General features: G+C 37.0%; 1 protein-coding gene across 1 annotated transcript; it reads left to right on the top strand.

The window, feature by feature from the left end:
• Positions 1-6,044: 6,044 nt before the first annotated feature.
• LOC306768008 (BCL2/adenovirus E1B 19 kDa protein-interacting protein 3) lies at positions 6,045-15,029 on the top strand. The gene is made up of 6 exons (XM_079256205.1): positions 6,045-6,112; positions 9,565-9,715; positions 9,909-9,990; positions 12,319-12,392; positions 13,260-13,406; positions 14,966-15,029. The coding sequence occupies exons 1-6, from the start codon at positions 6,070-6,072 to the stop codon at positions 15,012-15,014; spliced, it is 546 nt and encodes a 181-aa protein (XP_079112331.1). The 5' UTR covers positions 6,045-6,069; the 3' UTR covers positions 15,015-15,029.
• The last annotated feature ends 3,354 nt before the right edge of the window (positions 15,030-18,383 follow it).

Genomic DNA, 18,383 nt, shown 5'->3' with positions numbered 1-18,383 from the left:
CAGGGGAATGGTGTGTATAGAGAGCATGCTCCTGTTTTGTATCTCTTTGCTCTCGGCTACATGAGCGAAATCCACCAACTCTGTGCCCTGCTGCCACTGATGCCAAGCTTCTTTAAGAAGTGTCGTAAAGAGAGATAAATCAGTTGCCGTGGGGCTGATTAAAAAAACAAAAAACAAAACAAAACAAACAAAAAAAAAAAAACCAAAGAGAAACATCTGAAACATATTTTTGATTTAATTCAATAAAGTTTGCTTGAAGAAATTTTGGAGTTCTCAAAAGTTTGAGGTATGTGATGCTGATAAAATGTTGGTGCAGCAGGCATGAACATTCTGATCTGCTTTGGCTCATTTTATTTGATGTTTTTAAGGCACACATCAAAGAGTATTCTGCAGCCTGAACAGCTTGCCAAAGATTAAAGGGGGACTTTTTAAACAATTTTTGGAAGGGTTTGCAATAATCTTAATTTAAACCTATAAAGCCATAATTGTAATGGTTGGCATTTCTGTTGCTAGTAATATATGTAAATATACTTGGCTTTAGAACAGACAAATGTTAGCCCAACAGCTTCTGACAAAGATCTATAATTGGTATCATTTGTATGGACCTCCCTTTTTCTGGAAAGGAAAAATCTTAATGATTACTTGTCTACTTATTTTTAAGTCACATCGATGCCAACATGAGTTACAAACAGAAAAAAAATCAAGCTATCTATAACTTTGGAGAAACCTGTGTTGACCTTTTCTCTGAAGGCACAATAGGCCCAAAACATGGATTTTTCCTTTTAGTGAAAACTTTGGGCACACATTAAATCTGATGGGAAAGTGTGTCCAAACTTTTGGCTGGTAGCCTACTTTATATTTTAATAGAACCTATTCCTTTCCCACATAGTAAAACTTTGTCAAAACCATGTTATATACTTATGTTCTCCACCTGATGAATACCTGTTTCAGTATCACACACACCATACATTTATGGAAATGATCTCGTTCATTTATTCATTTTTACATTATGTTAAAGTAACATGAGAAACATTCTGACTTTAAAACTCTGTTTTTTCACTCAGTTGATAGCATGGTGTTATTTATAATAAATATTCCCAATGCTGTCGTTGCCAGCAGCGACCTGAGGCTGAGAAAATGTAATAACTTTTGCTTTGAGATTGCTGTGTCACTTTGCAGCTGAGTTCCTCTTTACTTACAGCGTCACACACTAGCAACTGCATATTAACACACTGGCCATTAATTTACCAAAGAAACTCAAGGAGACATTATCCCAAGAAGAATGGATAAGAAAGAGAAAAAGTGACAGCAGGTGATAAAAGGAGAGTCAACATTTGACTGACCTTTATTTGCTGGAAAGCGCTCAGAGTGCAGACAAGATGTCAGATAGATACTGAATTAGTGGTTGTTAAGTTCCACAGTGCAGCTTTACAGGTCTAAATTAAGACTTAAGATAAAAAACAATTTAATCTTCTATCCAGTTTTTATTCTTTAGTCAGATGTTAAAGGGTTGATTTACCTATCACCAGTTGTTTGGTAAAAATCTAAATAATCAACATTTTTTTCAGTTTCGTAATACTAATATGTAGGAAATTAAGTTTATGTTATAGCAACCCAGTTACCGTTTAATGTTTCATATTACTTAAACTCTCATAATCACTTTGCCTCTCAGTAAACACTCCCAAGACATGGAATGATTGATTCATTTATTTACATGTTGCTTTCATCTCTCTTCACTGAATAGGCATGGGAACTCCTAATTAGGTTAGACAGACACTCAAAGAAAATGAGCTGTTTTAGATGTGATGCTGTGATAAGATGGAAGTGACACTAAGCACTTGTTCTTGAGACATGTTTATTATATATTCATGATCTAAGAAGGTAAAATGGCAACAATTAGCACAGGGAACTGGCCATCATTAGCTAGACATACAAGTTAAATAAGTTTCCTAAAATATCAAGAGTTGTGGCAACCTAATCTGGACTCAGAGCAGACTATAAAATGAATAAAAAACCTCCATATCTTTTGTCTAAACCCCTCTGTACCCTCTATAGGAATAGTCATCCATTATCACCAAGACAGGGGCTTTCATCTGATGGCTTTTTAAACATTTTGCCATGACACCCATTCCTGTACAACAGGATTGGAAAACTATGTTCTTGTTCATCTCTTGATGTTCAGTATCACAAAGCTGTTTATCGAGGTTTATCACCATGACAGCTAATGATGGAAACTGAAACAAGCGTGCAATGTATGGTAAAAGCAACAACTAATTAATCAGTTCTAGAAAATGAAAACAATATTAAATGAACATTTGTGTTGGTGGTAGGAACCTCCTTCTGATTTATATTGAAATCAAAGACCGCTGTGCTGTTTGACCTTTACTGAGAAGAATCTTAAATGTTAAAAGAATGTTAAAAACAACCAATGTTGCATCTTGTGGACTTTCTTGCGTGCTTCAAGAAAAGGCCACACCTGCAGCACATTTATTTTAATGAAATAGATTATAGCTAATAATCATTTAAACACGAATTAGTAATGGAGCAATAATGTGGTTGCAAAAAATGTTTAGCTTTTCAGTCTGCTGGACATAGATGATTGGTATCTGACGCCACTTGTTTTAAAGGAACACAAAAGCGTATTCAGAGTATTAAGACCTGGCTCTGTTGACAAGATTAGGTAAGTCAGTTAACTAGAAGATTATCATGATTGTGTTGACCCAGCTTACTAGTGTAGGCTCCTGGTTGACCAAACAATCTCACACAGAATAGGGACATTTTAGGATGAACATCAGGTAAATATTATCCATAGGGTATTTACAAATCATCCAAAATAATAAACTGAGAGAATTTTGAGCCCGTGAAGACAAAAAAAAAAGAAAATATTTCACAATTTTAGAGAGGAAAAAAGAATAACCATGAACATGTTTAAACTGAAGTCCTACAGGAACCATAACCACTGCCTCAGACTCATAGTTAGTTTGATATAGTTTCATTATGATAATTGGAGGTGATGCAAATTTCATATCTTCTTAAAATCTGACACTAATTAAATTTAGTTTTGTTGTTTTGAAGTCAGCATGAAATCAAATGAAATTTTAAAAATGATTTTCCCAACACATTTCCAGTACTTTTTAAAGGTAGTTAAAGTTCAGTAATGTGAGATTTAACGATACTGCTGACAAAATCTGTTCATTTCTTTTCATTTTTTAAAGGGGAAAAAAACTGAAGTTTTGGACAGTTAATGAATTATTTTACTGGCCAAACTATTTTGCTGACACATGGAATGCAAACAGTTTGCTCTTATTACTACCGGGTTAAAAATAAACATTAATGAATCAAACCATATTCAGGTTGCGTAAAAGAAAAGGTTAAACAGAAAGATGGAAAGAACACCACAGTATGAAGACGTCACTGTGTTGTGTTTGAATGAGAATGCAGTTTATTCATGGTTCCCACTGTTCCACTTTACTTTTTTCTCTTTCATACTCTGATTTTCTGTCAATTTTTTCTCTGGTTAGTCTGTACAATAAAACCACCTACCCATAAACTCCCACATTAAAATGAGAAAAACAGTATCTTTGATAGCTGAGTAGCTCTGTAAATGGGTCAACATTAATTTGTTGTGGCAGGTTTTGGACCAGTCAGCCTCTTTTCATCATTATTATCACAAAAAAAAAAAAAAAGATATAAAAAAAAAGTGATTCAGTTTGGATAATATGTGTGAACCAAGAAAATAATCTATAATCCCCCTTTGTACAAGTTTAACATTTCATTTACCTTTAGGTGATACATATTTCATTCAGTTTTAAAGAGGTCAGTATAAAAAAATTATGCAAAGAAAAAAATCTTGACATTGCAAAGTCACTTGAGGATTAACAACAGAAACACACGTGCACATATAGTAGTAGCAGTAAAAGTTCTAACGGCTATCCATAATACAATACCATAATGACAAAGGTCCAACATTAGATACTCTGCCCAAACAAGCGACCACAACTCCTGGAGAGCCTGTTGTTGGCATCATGATGTCGACCAGTCGGGCTGCTTTAGTGCCTTCATTTTTTTAATCATATTAAGCACAAATTACACAAAGAGGACTGTTATCAGAGGAAAGGTATGTTAAAAAAAAAACCAATGTGCAGGGAGTTGTGAGCACAGTGATGCACAGAAAAGTCCCAAGTTTGAGAACAAACATGCAGCAACAATGCAGCAGTTCAGCAAAGCACACAGAGGTGTGAAATCAGCATCGCAGAGTTGATGTTTGCACAGAAGCTGACATGATACAAGTTATATTAGCCAGTTTCTTGTGATGGAAAGAGGAAATATGGTTAAAGGTTCATTGTGTGGGATGGAGTGACATCTACTGAGTCAACCTGTGAAGAGCAGTTAAGTTATTCACTTCCATCAAAACAGTCTGTAGTCATGAAATACAGCACAAAAAACAAAAGACCTGATCTACAGCTTAAGCTACATAGTGACTTGACACATGAGCACATGAAGCCATTGCACTCTGCATCATTGTTATCAAGTTTTGAAGCACAAGAAAAGTTATTTTAACTTTTATTTGCTTCCACAGTAAGAATGTGGCTTGTTTCAGTGTTTCTTTCACATTGAACAGAACAGATCAATAAAGCCTGATTCAGTGCTGGGAATAACTCTGCAGCTACGGGGAGCTGATCGTCCAGAAAAGAATGTTGCACAAGCTGCTAAAATTAATCCATTCTTTGCATCCTTTCCACAACACATTTTCAGTGACAGACTTTGTCAAGTCAGACTGCAGAAAGGTACCAGAGCCATCCAGCAGTCACCTCACCCCCAGAACAAGTCAATATCTTTTTTTTTCTAAATAACTAAAAAGAATTTAACAGTCTGTAACTGCAAGACAAAAGCAGAAAACAATAAAAACAGGGAAGAGGAATATCAATCTGCCAGGTGCCTATTTATCTCACTATGAGCTTCCATTTCTCACAGCAAGCCACTGCAGCCATCTCTAAATAACCAAAAATAACAAGTAACAATATTTGTCCCTCTCATTACTCATTAACTTATTTGTGTACATTTGGTTGCTGAATGAATCTTTGTGCTTTTCTGTATCATTGTATGTTTTTTCTTTTGCACATGAAGACTCATAAAATTACCAAAACAAGAAACAAGAAGAATTTTAGCAATAAAAACAAAGCAAAAAATAAATAAATAAATAAAATAAAAAAAATAAATAAAAAAAAATCTGCACTGCAGCTGTTTTCTTGCAGTAGAATATCTGTGTTTTTGTTCTTTAAATCCCACACGGCTATAATAATAGTTGTGAATGAAGTTTTTAAGGCTTTGGAAAATTGTTTTCTTCTTAAGACTCCCTGTTAAAAGGGAGTTTTTTCCTTCCCACTGTTGCCAGTGTGCTTGCTCAGGATGGGGGATTGAGTTGGATTCTCTAACTCAATCTGTTGGTTTCCTTATATAGGCTACTATGAATTGGCTTCATTATGTTTTTCCTCTCTGTAAAGCGTCTTGAAAAGGCATTACCATGATTTGACGCCATATAAATAAAATTTGAATTGATGAATTGAATTAAGAAATACAGCTAATTTACATGTATTTATTTATAAATAATAATCTCTAAATAATAAATAAATAAACATTTTAGACATATTGTCAGACACATTCAGCATTAAAATGTTTACTTTTTACCTTTCTTAATACAGGCAAATAATGAGTAACTGTCAGCCGTTTTGGACGTTTTGGTTAAAACACTGGTGATTAAAATGTAAATCTTAGCGTTGCGTCACACACCTTGTGTTTTACCTGCTGAGCTTTCAGCCTGTTTGTTTACCTCTTCCCTCTTGACACGTAGGAAGGGGAGGGGAGGGCAGAGAGGAGAGGAGAGTGCGGGGAGGGAGGGGGTCGGATTAGCGCAGCGTCGGTGCCCGGTGTCCAAAGCATAAGTCCAAACACAACAGTGACTGAAGGAGACCGGTGCAAAGCAGAAAGCTATTTTCACCTCCTTGTCCTCTCCGGTCAGTGTCAGCATCTCTCCGTGCTCTTTCCCCAGCCTCTCCCCGGCGTTCAAGCATGTCTCTGTCCGGCTCGCAGACACCAGAGGAGGGACTCTACGGTGAGTGATGCTGGTACACACACCAGGCCGTTGTTTTGTCTCCAGCATATTATTTGTAGCTTTTGTAGATTTGCTGTATTTCTCAAATAAAACAGCCAGAAAATCCGTTTTTTGTGTGCACAGATCACTCTCCATTCTTATTTCAAGGTGTAAACATCAACAATCTGAGTAAAGAAAAATGACAGCAACAACAGTACATATTGGCTCAGTGTGTTTTTAGGTCTGATGGGAACATATTCAACCTGTGCTGTCATCAGTGGAGACATGATACTAACAGCCTGCCAGACTCAGAGCAGATGCCTCACACACAAGAAGCACAGCCACTTTTACAGTTGTCATTGTTGTTGCCACTGGTGCTGTCATTGTGTAAACGGATTCCCTGACTCACCTGTTTGTATCTCTGTAAGCCAATTAGGCAGTGGAGATTTTCTGACACTTATAGCTCCGCTGTGCAGGCTGCACATTGCTTGGCAGAGAGGATGCTGGGTAAAACATGTGGATCAATGTGATGGGGGGACAGACAGACTTTTGGAAAATATTGAAGGGGTGAGGAAGAATGGGGGAGGTGATCCAATATATGCTTTATTAAAATGCAATACAGATTATAAATCATAAACTTTAAATAGAAACTGCACAATCTTAAGAAGGTTTAGGGTTTTGGAAGTTTTACCAAAATAAACTTGTCTGTAAGAGGCAGACACCGTTTCAGTGTTTCAAGTTATATACAGTATGATACAGCATGATGTGCATTGGGTGCAGTAAGCCAGTGGTGGGAGAAATATTTGCTTTGAGGGCTCCTTTTGTCTTAAAATGATTTGTGTCACATGCCTTGGCTTTGCTGGAAACACATAAACCCTGGGCAACAGTTTGACAGTTTTCAGTCACTGAAAACAAGACTGAATGAAGCAGTGATGTCCTTCAAGACCCACAGTGGACTTAAACCATGGAGTCTACAGCTTTACAAAAGTAAACAAAAGACAAACAAGACATAGCTTATTCCACCATTACCTCTCCTACTTCCTTATGTATGCGTTGTATTTAATACATAATGGATTGGATTGCATTGGTGTAACAGGTGTGCTCCGATGCTAAATGATCCCTTCTGCACATATGACAGGTTTTATCAAATCAAAGGATGAGAAGGGACCCAGTTTGTGGCAACTCCCAGTCTAATGATTTGGTGTGTGTCAACTTTTATTAATTTATATTTTTATAAATAAAATTAACAAAGCAAGTTCAAATTCTGGTTTGTTATGTTATGATTCTGGTATGTTTCACAAAAATCTGCACAGTGGTTTTGACATGACCTTCAAGAAAAATTAAAATAACTAAAGGAAACAGATTTTTTTTGGGTTGAAAAAGTTAAAAAAAAAAAAAAAAAAGGGGGGAAATGTGACAGGTTTTAAGATCTGTATCCAAATTTTAACAGCTCGGTTTAAACTCTCCCTATTTTTAATCCGTGTTTAGGTTTTAAAAATAACTCATGAAAAAAAAAAAAAAAAAAACTCACACTAAGACAGTTGTTGATTATCATTCACTTTGCCAAGAAACATATTTTCAAACCATAAAATCTGGGACAGGAAAAGAAAAATCCCTTCTCTTCCTGAACAATGAGACTCCACCTCACACCCTGCTCATTTCTAAACCAGCATTCATAACCTGGCAAAGCTAAAAGGAATCTGTTATGCTGCAGTTCATTCAGTCTTCCAGCATCCAGGTCTTGTCCACATTACATAAAGCTGATTTGGCAGCAGTGTACATGAATGTGTCCAGGATTGCACCATAGAACTGATTTAGTGCTGCATAATGGCGACAGATAAGTCAGGCAGCAACGCACTTGTTATGTCATAACTCCCCTCTGTAGAAAAATAACTAGGGCAATGGCACAGTTTGCTCTGCCCTTCCACCCGCCTGCAGCATTGTGCCCGCACTCGTGCTTTAACCCCCCTCTGCTGTGTTTTTGTGAATAAACAGTGTCATAAACCTGAGTAAATTTAAGATTAGAGAGATCAAATGGAAATGAGGGATATTTTACCAAGCAGATGAGGTGAGAATTTTGAAAATGCAAACGATGTCAGAGAAAACACAGCATGGCAACAGACACAAGAGGAGGAAGGGAGAGGGTGAATGGCTAATCTGAAACAGAAATAAGATCTTACGTAAGCAAGCATGTTGTCAGCCTGAGTTAGCCCTGCCCTACTGTTTGGCTATGGGCCTGTGCACGTCATACACACAAGTGTGCATGTGCAAATCTCTTCCTGTACCCAGTGAGCCTCTGTGTCCACTCATTCATACAGTATGCTGTGGATTTTTTTTTCAAAAGTCATTGACAGAAAAACACAGACACTGTAAATGTGTCTGACATGCTTGTGTTTACATGCATGTCACGCAGCGAAAGCCCATCCCGCCGTGTCTCCCAGGTCAACTAGTATCACGTCAGGGCATCTGTGGTGTTTATGAGTCACCATATGTGCACGGCAACCGTCCATTCATTTCGCTCCATGCCGAAGCATGTCAGTGGGAATATCCACTTATCTCCTCTCTTAAGAACTTAATGATTTTGGAGGTCAGGTTGGGTAGAATGTTTGTTGCAATTAGCAAATTAAATCAATACATGTCATTATATCCAGTAAATGCCACAACTTTACCAAAATGCATTGAAATATAGTGTGCTTTTAAATAAGTGCAGTGTTGTGACCTCACACACAGTTTAAAAGTATTTAACAACAGATATTAAAATATCAAGGAAATTTATTTCAATCAGCTGGTTGATGGAAATAGCAGTGATGGAGAGATGATTAAAGGAAGTAAAAATTTAGTTTAATGTTATTACTGTTATTTTATATACATAAGAAGTTATTGAAAGCGCATACAAACTTATTGGTGAGAGAGAGAGAGAGAGTGTGTGTGTGTGTCTGTGTGTGTGTGTGTGGGGGGGGGGGGGGGGGGTAAGGTGTTATTTATGTCTTACCAAGTGATAAAAAAATAACCACAATATATCTAAATGTAATCCTCACACACTGCTGAATTTACTTGTTTTATTTGTGCCTTCTTCTGAACTATTATTGCCACTAGTATTTGTTACAGACATGCACTATGAAGCTTATATTACCACCTAAAAACAAAGTTTTTTGCTTGTGATACACCTGTTACTGGAAAAATGACTGACTCATTAGCTCTACAAATATATTGTTTACTTCATTTCACAAGATGAAAACAATCCATGTGCACAATGATGTTAAGTTAATGGCTCATATTTAGATAATAAATGCTAAAGCTAATATATTGTCATTCCTGGAAAGCAATCTCCTAAAAGGTCTGAAAAAATAATCTTTGAATAATTTTGTGGCTCATTAGTCTAATACACAGCGCATACTGCCCCTAGTTTTACCTCCCAGCTGTATTCCTGAAGATCACCACAGACTCTGCAGCTTGTGTTGTCTCCTCATCAGGCTCCTGGGTCGAGCTGGAGGAGCTGATTGCAGCCGTGAGCCGCAGGGAGAGTCTGACAGGGCCACAGGACAGCATCTCCTCTGCCTTGCAGGGAGAGCTGGAGAGGATCCTTCTGGAGGCACAGCTCGAGTGTGAGAGGAGTAGAGACAGGTGAAGATGCTGCAGACATTCTTGTTTATTTGGGTTTTTAGTGATTGGAGGCTGCATAATGTGCTGTGGAAAACATTCTACAGCCATGTCATGAATTTTATTATGAGCTCAGTGGAATTTTTCTTGTTTTTATCACAACATGTCCTCACTTACTCTATTTGTTTGTCTTTAAGCTGTTGTTTGTTGTCTAAAGTCCTCCACAGGCGCTGACTCCACAGTCCAGTGGTTCCCCAAAACCCAGCAGTGAGCAGGACAGTGATTGTGTCCCTATACAGGTATACATTTCCTTCACCTTTTCCACCCTGGATCATACTACTTGCTATGTTTTATTTTTCCTCCAATAAATATGTGGACTGATCTGCAGAAAATTTAATGGCTCACTCGACTGTATATAAAGAGCTGGACGTCACCCATCAGTTTCTGAAGAGCTGAATTGAAGCTTGGTGGGCGGTCCCTACCGTCGCCATATTGGCAGCGTCATGCGTGTCGTCTCGCCCGGAAAATACAAATATGGGCAAAGAGGTGAAACTGGGAGGGCAGCCGTGAGCATCATGGTGGATGATTGACATTGAGCGAACTTCGTGCTTTCTGTAGCTAAAAGCTAACCGAGCTAACCCCGCGATAACAGGAGCTAACCAGCTAACGGAGGTAAGCAGGCTAAAGCTAAGTCATATTGTTAACCGACTAAAAACCGCGATTGTTCTACATTCTTCTTACTTGAAGCCAAAGATTGGTACCTGTCAATCAAAAGGACACGCCCCTAAATATGCCGAACTTCGAGATTAAATTACTTTAAAACGGGCGAGTTAGAAAAAAAATTCACCCCCCCCACAGTTGTCATGAAGGTAAACCTGACCTATAAACCAAAAATGGATTTTTGAACCAAGCTGTAAACATGTTTATTTCTGCCGTGAAGTTGGCCTTTTTAACATGGGAGTCTATGGGGATTTGTTCTGTTTTGAAGCCCCTAGTGGATGAAGGTGGAACTGCAGTTTTATGCACTTCCGCATAGACTTCACTTTTAACCGCCGGAGGTTGCCGCTTGGGTTCAATAAAATAAGTCACTTATGGCACTGCTGTTTTTGTTTCATTTTTACTTTTATTTCAGTGGAGAAGAATTTTAGACTTATTCTTCTGATGGAATCATAAAAAATAAACAGTTTTTAAATTGGTTATTACTAGATAATGTAAACTGTTTTGAAAAAACCTAATGAACAATACAGGGAAACAAAACAAAATTTGCAAATTGTGCCCGATTTTGCAAAATTTTGATGCTTCACTCATATTTCATCCCGGATTTTATTCAGGTTATATTATTCTTTACAAGCTTATTTATTTGTTTGGTTTGGGGCTGACAGTCTTGTGGTTAGCCCTGTAGCCTCACAGTCAGCAAGTCAGCTGTAGGGAGGTTCAAAGTGGCCTTTTTGTAAGGCATGTGCATGCTCCTCCCATGCATACATGGGTTTCTCTCCTCCGGCTTGCTCTCACTGTCCAAACTCATGCATGTTAGGCTAATTGGTCACTATAAATCCTCATGAGCAGTGAGTCTCTCTGTGTTGGTCCTGCTATGCTGGCAACCTGTCTGCACCCTCCCTGTCGCCTGCTAACTGCTGGGTCGGCTCCAGTTTTCCTGCAACTCTGAATTGGACTAAGTGGTATAGAAAATGAATGGTTGGGGGAGTTTATTTTACAAGGACAAATGCATAAAACTTTGCTTGATAAAATTATACAGTGTAAAAGCTACGCTTATTTATGGACGTCCACCTAGGTTATACATTAATTTCAGAAATCAGTGCCAAGTTGAACCTAATTCACTGACACTGAATTAGTCTTTAGACATGTCTGAGATTTTACTTTTTCCTCAACCTTTATTTCAACTCCAAACACAATGAAGAAAGCAGTTGGCTTCTAACCAAGAGGAGGAAATAGATTTTAAAAAGCCCCCTGTAAATCAGTGTGGTGACGAGGCCAGTGCAGTATAGAAAGACTGTATGAACAGCATCTCACTTATAAAGTCAGTTAAACCTTTCATGCACAGTGCCCATATAGTGCACACCTGTTTGCAAGCTTTTTTCTTGCATATTCATGAATGAGGATGGTATTTTTGCAAGTAAACCACTTAAGTTGATGTCAGTGAGTTGTCCTATACGTTTCCACTCACTGGAAAATAAATAAATATCTGATGTAATTGAACATAATGTATTCATGCAAGTTTGTCTTTGCCATAAAAAGGAAAAGAAAATGATACAGCTACATTGTTATAGAAGATTTACATGGTATTTTTATGATTATATATTATTTTATGAATATTTGATAGAGTACATTAAAATAAATCATAAATCACGATAAATTCTAAATATCACAAATAAAAAAAGTGTCATTGTACATGTCTGTAGTAGAAGTAGAACACTACATTTAAAAAAAAATATTGCATTGTTTTTTTTTTATAAATTCATGCATGAAAGGGTTAACTTTGTTAAGGGGGACTCAGTTAAAGGAACTTACATGTAATTGTGATCATCTTTCACTACAGTGTGTGTCTGCATGGACTAAGGCAAATTCTGCATAGAAATAAGACATTTTATCATTTTTGTGCGTCACAGGAGGAAGCTGAGCGGCGAGCAGATACCGACTGGGTGTGGGACTGGTCCAGTAGACCTGAAAATATGCCACCAAAGTAAGACCAGTTTTATTTCTGTTTTATGCCAAAGTCAACAAAACACTTTGAACAGCTTAACCTATTAATGCTCACAAGGAGAAAAATATAATGGGAAAATGTTTCTTGCTTACAAATTATATTTAGATCAATTTTTTTTTAACAAATATTTTTGATAACAGTTGGTAATTTAGTGACAATAGTTAAATCCTCAAAACCTTTGACAGTGGAGTAACAAACACTTCCTTTTAGTAATTCATACACAAACCAAGTGGTGGAGATGGCTAAGGCAGGTTTACTTCATCAAATTTTTATTGAAATTTACCATAGTTACTCAAAAAAGAGTTAAAGCAGCAATTAAGGAGTTATATAAAGATGCAAACACAAGTATATTGAATCACAGGAGAGTAAACATGAAACTTACAGCTTCCTTCCAAAAAATGTATTATTCATACTTCAAATAAAGAAAGATATATTTACTAAAATGTTTTTTTGTGTGTTTTTTTTTTTTTTTGCCATTGAAAAATAGACCAAGTAGTTATTCAGAAATGGTCACAAAACGCTGAAAAGTTTCATTGTCTGGTGTGATCATTTAATGCAGCTTTAACAGCATGTTGTGTTTTTAGGTTTTCTCCACAGAGTTTACCTTTGAAGAACATGAATTACTTTCATTTTTACTTATACAGCCACACTCGACATTTAATCTCCTGCACTGAAATAAGTCTGTTTGACAGGTAGCGTTTCTCACTGGTCTCAGACTGTCAGTATCTTTCATCCATTCTCAGTCCTCTCTCCGGTGCGCTCATTATCTCGGTCTATTTTTTCCCCTTTCAGTCTTCCTTCGTCAAGCATCTTTTATCTCTGACTTCTTGCTTCTTTTCTCTGCAGAGAGTTTGTATTTCAGCACCCAAAGCAGCAGAGCTCCCTGAGCGTTAGGAAGACAGAGGTGATGAAGAGAGGAATCTTCTCCTCTGATGTTCTCCTCATCCTTGTTCCCTCGCTGCTGGCTTCACACTTGCTCACACTTGGAGTCGGGTGAGACACGTGGATATAAATGCACCTTTTGTAATTTTAATATGCATCAGTTGCAGTGACTGTGGCCAATGATGGTGGTGGATTTATTGTTCATCGTTATTACTGCTGTTTCTCCTGATTTCTTACTTTGAAAAGGCAAAAGCACCTCGCTCATTCTCTGTTACTGTAAAATTTAAAATAATGCAATTCTAATCAACTTAATGAGTCATTTGCAAAGAAGAGTAAAGTTAGTGTTGTTATGACTTACTGATGCATGTTGGGAATACGAAAAAACAGAAAATGCAGCAGGAATATTGCATCAGAGTTAGAAAACTGTGAAATAGAACTATTTTATTTTCACATAATCCAGTTTTCCTTTGCAACTTCTGGTTGGTCTTTTCAAACATGTCAGAAAAGAATTTTTAGATGGATCTAATATTTTTGGAAAGTTCTGTTTCAAAATTATTTGTGAATTAATGAAGTAATAGGGAATTATATGTATTAATTATATGTACATTACATGCACACAAATTTCATCCTGTGACATTAATACACTATGTGTTTGTTTTTTTTCTATCAGAAATACAATTTTCACCTTTTTTTTTTTTTTTTTTAGCATTTTCTGTACAGTGTGAAGTAATAATCTTCAGTCAGTAACACTGAGGAGGGGAACAACTTGGTTATTGTTGCTTGGGTGGTGGAGGATTTGTCCTATGATTACATGGTTGATGGATTTGGCTCTGCTCTCTTCTATTACCAGTTTATGTTTAATATTAGTAAAGATTTATTTCTAATTTTGGTTTAATTCAAATTTTAAAGGGCATTGTGTCTGGAACACGAAACATGAAATTTCTTGTCACATCTGGTGAAATTTTCTGTCAGTCATGCAGTTATTTAAGATCTGTGGCGCCACTATCACCGTGTATATTAAGTTTGGACGGTGAAAAAAAAAGGATTGTGATCATATTAAGAAACCTACAGCTTTGGTTTCTGTAAACTTTCATAAAGTCAGTGAAAACCAAAGATTTTAATCTTGGAAGCACTTAATAAAAGCAGTTTACACACTTCAGCTGTTTCAACAATATGCAGCTGCTAAAAAGTTAGGGTTACCAGCAGATTATGTTTACAGGATTTCTAAAGAATAGAAAGCAATGCATAAATTTCTTAAATTGCACGGAGAGTCACTGGGTGCTGAGAATGAACAAGTGCGCAGGGATGCAGAGACTTTCATTTTCCTAACCACTTAGTCCAATAAAGAATCACAGGGAAGCTGGAGTCTATCCCAGCAATCATTGGGCGAGAGGCAGGGTACACTCTGGACAGGTCACCAGTCCATCACTTTATCAAATAATGCAGTTTCTCACTAAAAAAAATTGTGAATCTACTGAGGATAGATTTTAGTCAAGAGTCCAGAGTTTGTAATGAGTTTGTGCCGCAAATAAATTCATTTTCAACTAAAATTGTACCCCAGTTTTCCTATCAAATGATCATAAAACAAAAACAACTTGACATACTGCTTTGAAGAAGGCTCTTAGTGCAGGCTCATTTATTAATCACTCTCCTTTTCTTATTTTCCCCAGGATCTACATAGGAAAGCGATTGGCTGCTTCTACAACTAGTACGCTGTGACATTGACTGTGGCCAGTTGTCATGTTCTCTAACCATCTCTAACCATCTGGCCAATAAGGTCACAGTCTGCCCTCTCTCCCACACTAATTTGCACACTTCCTTCGTCATGGGGCAAACATACTGTAGGATCCTGTCTGTCTGTACCTCTGTCTCTGTTCATCTTTCTATCCAGTACTCTGTCTTTTCTGTCAGCCTTTTTGTCAGTTTGCACATGTCTTATGGCCCAGGGAGTGAATGGATGCCAACTAATGAGTCAGACTGAGGTCACTATTACTCTCCCACAGAGTAACACTGATCTCATCCAGCTATAGCATAATCAGAAGGAAGAGATTGCCCAAATATAAGAAAGGAGACAAAGAGAACAATAAATCCTTTTGATAAGAGGAGATGAAAATGGTTTGTCGGGAACAGGGTGTTCAGATGAAATGAGGTAGATAATATGTGGTAGCCGTTCCCCCAACCTTTGACAATGTAAGATATCTGTCATTTATCAAAAGTAATGATTCTTTGTACAACTGAGCTGCTAAAAGTGGTTCTTGGGCTTTTGTCCACCATGATGGGGAATCTAATGTAGACTTTTAGTTGGTTGAGTGATTGTAGGAGTGGTTCTGGTTGTGCTTTTTTTTTTTTTTTTTTTTGTTCCAAAAACCAATAAAAAATTTGACCAACAACAAAGACAATCATGATCCCATTAAACTTCACTCCTCAAAACCTTAATCTGCCTCTCAGTTTGTTTCTTTTTCCTCTCCACTCTCATCAGGCAGAATTGGTTGCACATATGTTTGTCTCTTTAATAAATGCAGGGAAAGTTAAGTATTTTCAGCCAACAGAGAACAAAGATTTGCTGAAGTAAGTTTGGGCTCCTGGACAACTTGTATTTTTAGTTTGCGGTTTTGGTAGTCTGGCGATTATTTGTCATAGACGACAAAAATTAAAGACTTTTACAACCTCGTGTGCAGTTAACAAGCTATAAATGAACCACAGCATCAGCTTAAACCTTATTCCTCTTTCCATCTGAGATAATTCACTGCACATGACCGATAAACTATTTAACGTTTAACCACTGATGACTCATCCTATTGTTTAACTGTGTATGTGCAGAAATGCCATGATATCACACCAGCATGACTTTCTCCATCTGCCTTTGTCATTCCTTACCTCACACAAGACCCCCCTTTTCTTTTCTTTTTTTTTAACAAGCTGCTGCTTTAACCTGTCATGGATTTGGCATTTTATTGCTTTCCCATAAACTAGAAACCCGTTTCCTCTTAACATCTCATGAAAATACTTGGCTTGGATTTTGAACGCAGTGTCTGAGGAGCACACTGAGGTTTGGCTGGACGTAAACGTGCCTAGTTGTTGTCTGGCCTGACCAAGCCCAATGAGTTTATCAGCCATGAGCAGAGTGTTTGATGTGAGGCGTCCTGCTGAGCTTGTTAAAGCTACTTCTAGACACACCAAGCTGACTATGCAACATCCAGTCTGCACAACAACAAGCATAACACACCTGGTTTCCATTCACAGACAACACTCACGTGCATGCATCCATGCATGGCGACCAGTATTTTGGTATCACTTTTAGATAATAAGCAATGAAGCAAACACTGTAATTAAACCAAATATGTTGGCAAAACTGATTCATTCATTATCTGTGACAAAAGTCCATTAATGGATGTAATGGTGTTATTTATGTTTCTAAAATTGTTGCAATGGTGTTTCCACTGTGTGACATTTAGGACAGTCTGTTTGCACCAATGAAGCCTTCCAAAATATGTGTTCAGTGGTATAAAATTCAATGAATTATAGTTTACTGTGCCTTCAAAATAGCGGATTGCAATTTATATTAAAATAAACCTCAGCTTGTCTACATGTACCATGATGTTACTACAGTAGCCCAAAATCTAAAAGTATTTAGTTGATTGCAATTTGCAATCATATAGAGGGTAGTGTTCAAGGAATATTGTGTTTTTGTGATACAATCACTTTGCCGTGGCAGCTTTTCACGGTTTTCTTCATTGTCTGAATTTTACCAAAGGACAAATTAAAGTTGTTCATACATCATCACATTTGTGAAAAATGATGTTCATCTAACTTAAGAATATTATATTTGTTCTCAAAATATCAGAGAGCTTCCAGAAATAAACAAATCGTTTAAGTGACCTCCTGATGTATTTGGAGAAACTTAAGCTCCACAGGTGTTCACTGTTACCGACTCCAAAACCAGAAATACTTTATTTTAATCAGTATAAATAAAAACAAGCGTGAGCTAAGTCCCCTGCAAATACGAATGCCCCCAAAAAAATTAAATTGCTCTGAATCTTTCTCTGTGCTCCCTTTTTTATGTATTTACACCATCAAAGCTCACAAGTTCTGCATCTTTACAGAAATACAGCCATCATCATACTAACATTATAACATTCTTGAAGTGATGATATCGTACGGAAGCGTAGAAATGTCACTCTGATGTTTAAAATGTGATATGTTTCACATTTGTACAATAAATCTATCACTGTATAAAATAAAAAAAGACCCATTTTCTTTCAATATAGGGTGACAGCTCTACACTTACAAGACATTGTCAATTGTAATTCCTAAGCAGGAATTTAAAAAACACTTAGGATTTTAAGAACTGTGAAGTAGAAAATCTAAGTTTTAAATTCTGTTCTTTTAAACTTTTATTTATTTATTTATTTTTAATTATTATTATTATTTTTACTTCCAATATTACTTTTCCTCTTTGCTGCTACCTGCCATGCTCCCAGTTAGGTGGTAAAATAGTTCCATCTATTACCAGTATACAAGGACATGGTTAACTATTACACATTTCATGGCTTGAAATGGTTACATAAATATTCATTTTCATAGACTATAAGTTTTACACTCATAGCTTCCAGTAATGTGTCAGAAGACTACCTAATACAGAACTATTGCATATTCATAAAAAAAACTTTTAAAGCCTGGCTTGTAAAACTATTGCGTATTGTATTTGCTGAGAAAAGTAATCTTTTCTGGAGAAACCGGGCTGCATTGGAAACATTTCTCCAAACGCTCCCTTAGGTCGTTTTGGCCTGTGGATTGACCCTCTGGTACCTCCTGAACTGCTTAGGAACAGGCAGCCACAGGTGGGACAGGCTGTTGTAAATCATCATGTTCACACACAGTTTTATCCCATGTTGCTGTGAACCATCATGACTTCTTCAAAGCAGGGGCCCATGTTAAGATCTGCCAACCCTTTAATATCCTCCCTTAAGTGGGGACATTTATTACATAGAGCAACCTTAAACACCATCTGTTATTATCCGTAGCTGGAAGAGCAGATTTTGAGAAACACGGGGAGGTTTTTGGTAGTGTTTGGTGTTAAGAAAGAAA

Source organism: Telmatherina bonti (assembly GCF_933228915.1).
Source record: "Telmatherina bonti genome assembly, chromosome: 17".
NCBI lineage: Eukaryota > Metazoa > Chordata > Actinopteri > Atheriniformes > Telmatherinidae > Telmatherina > Telmatherina bonti.
This window is presented reverse-complemented; position numbering and strand designations above follow the sequence as displayed.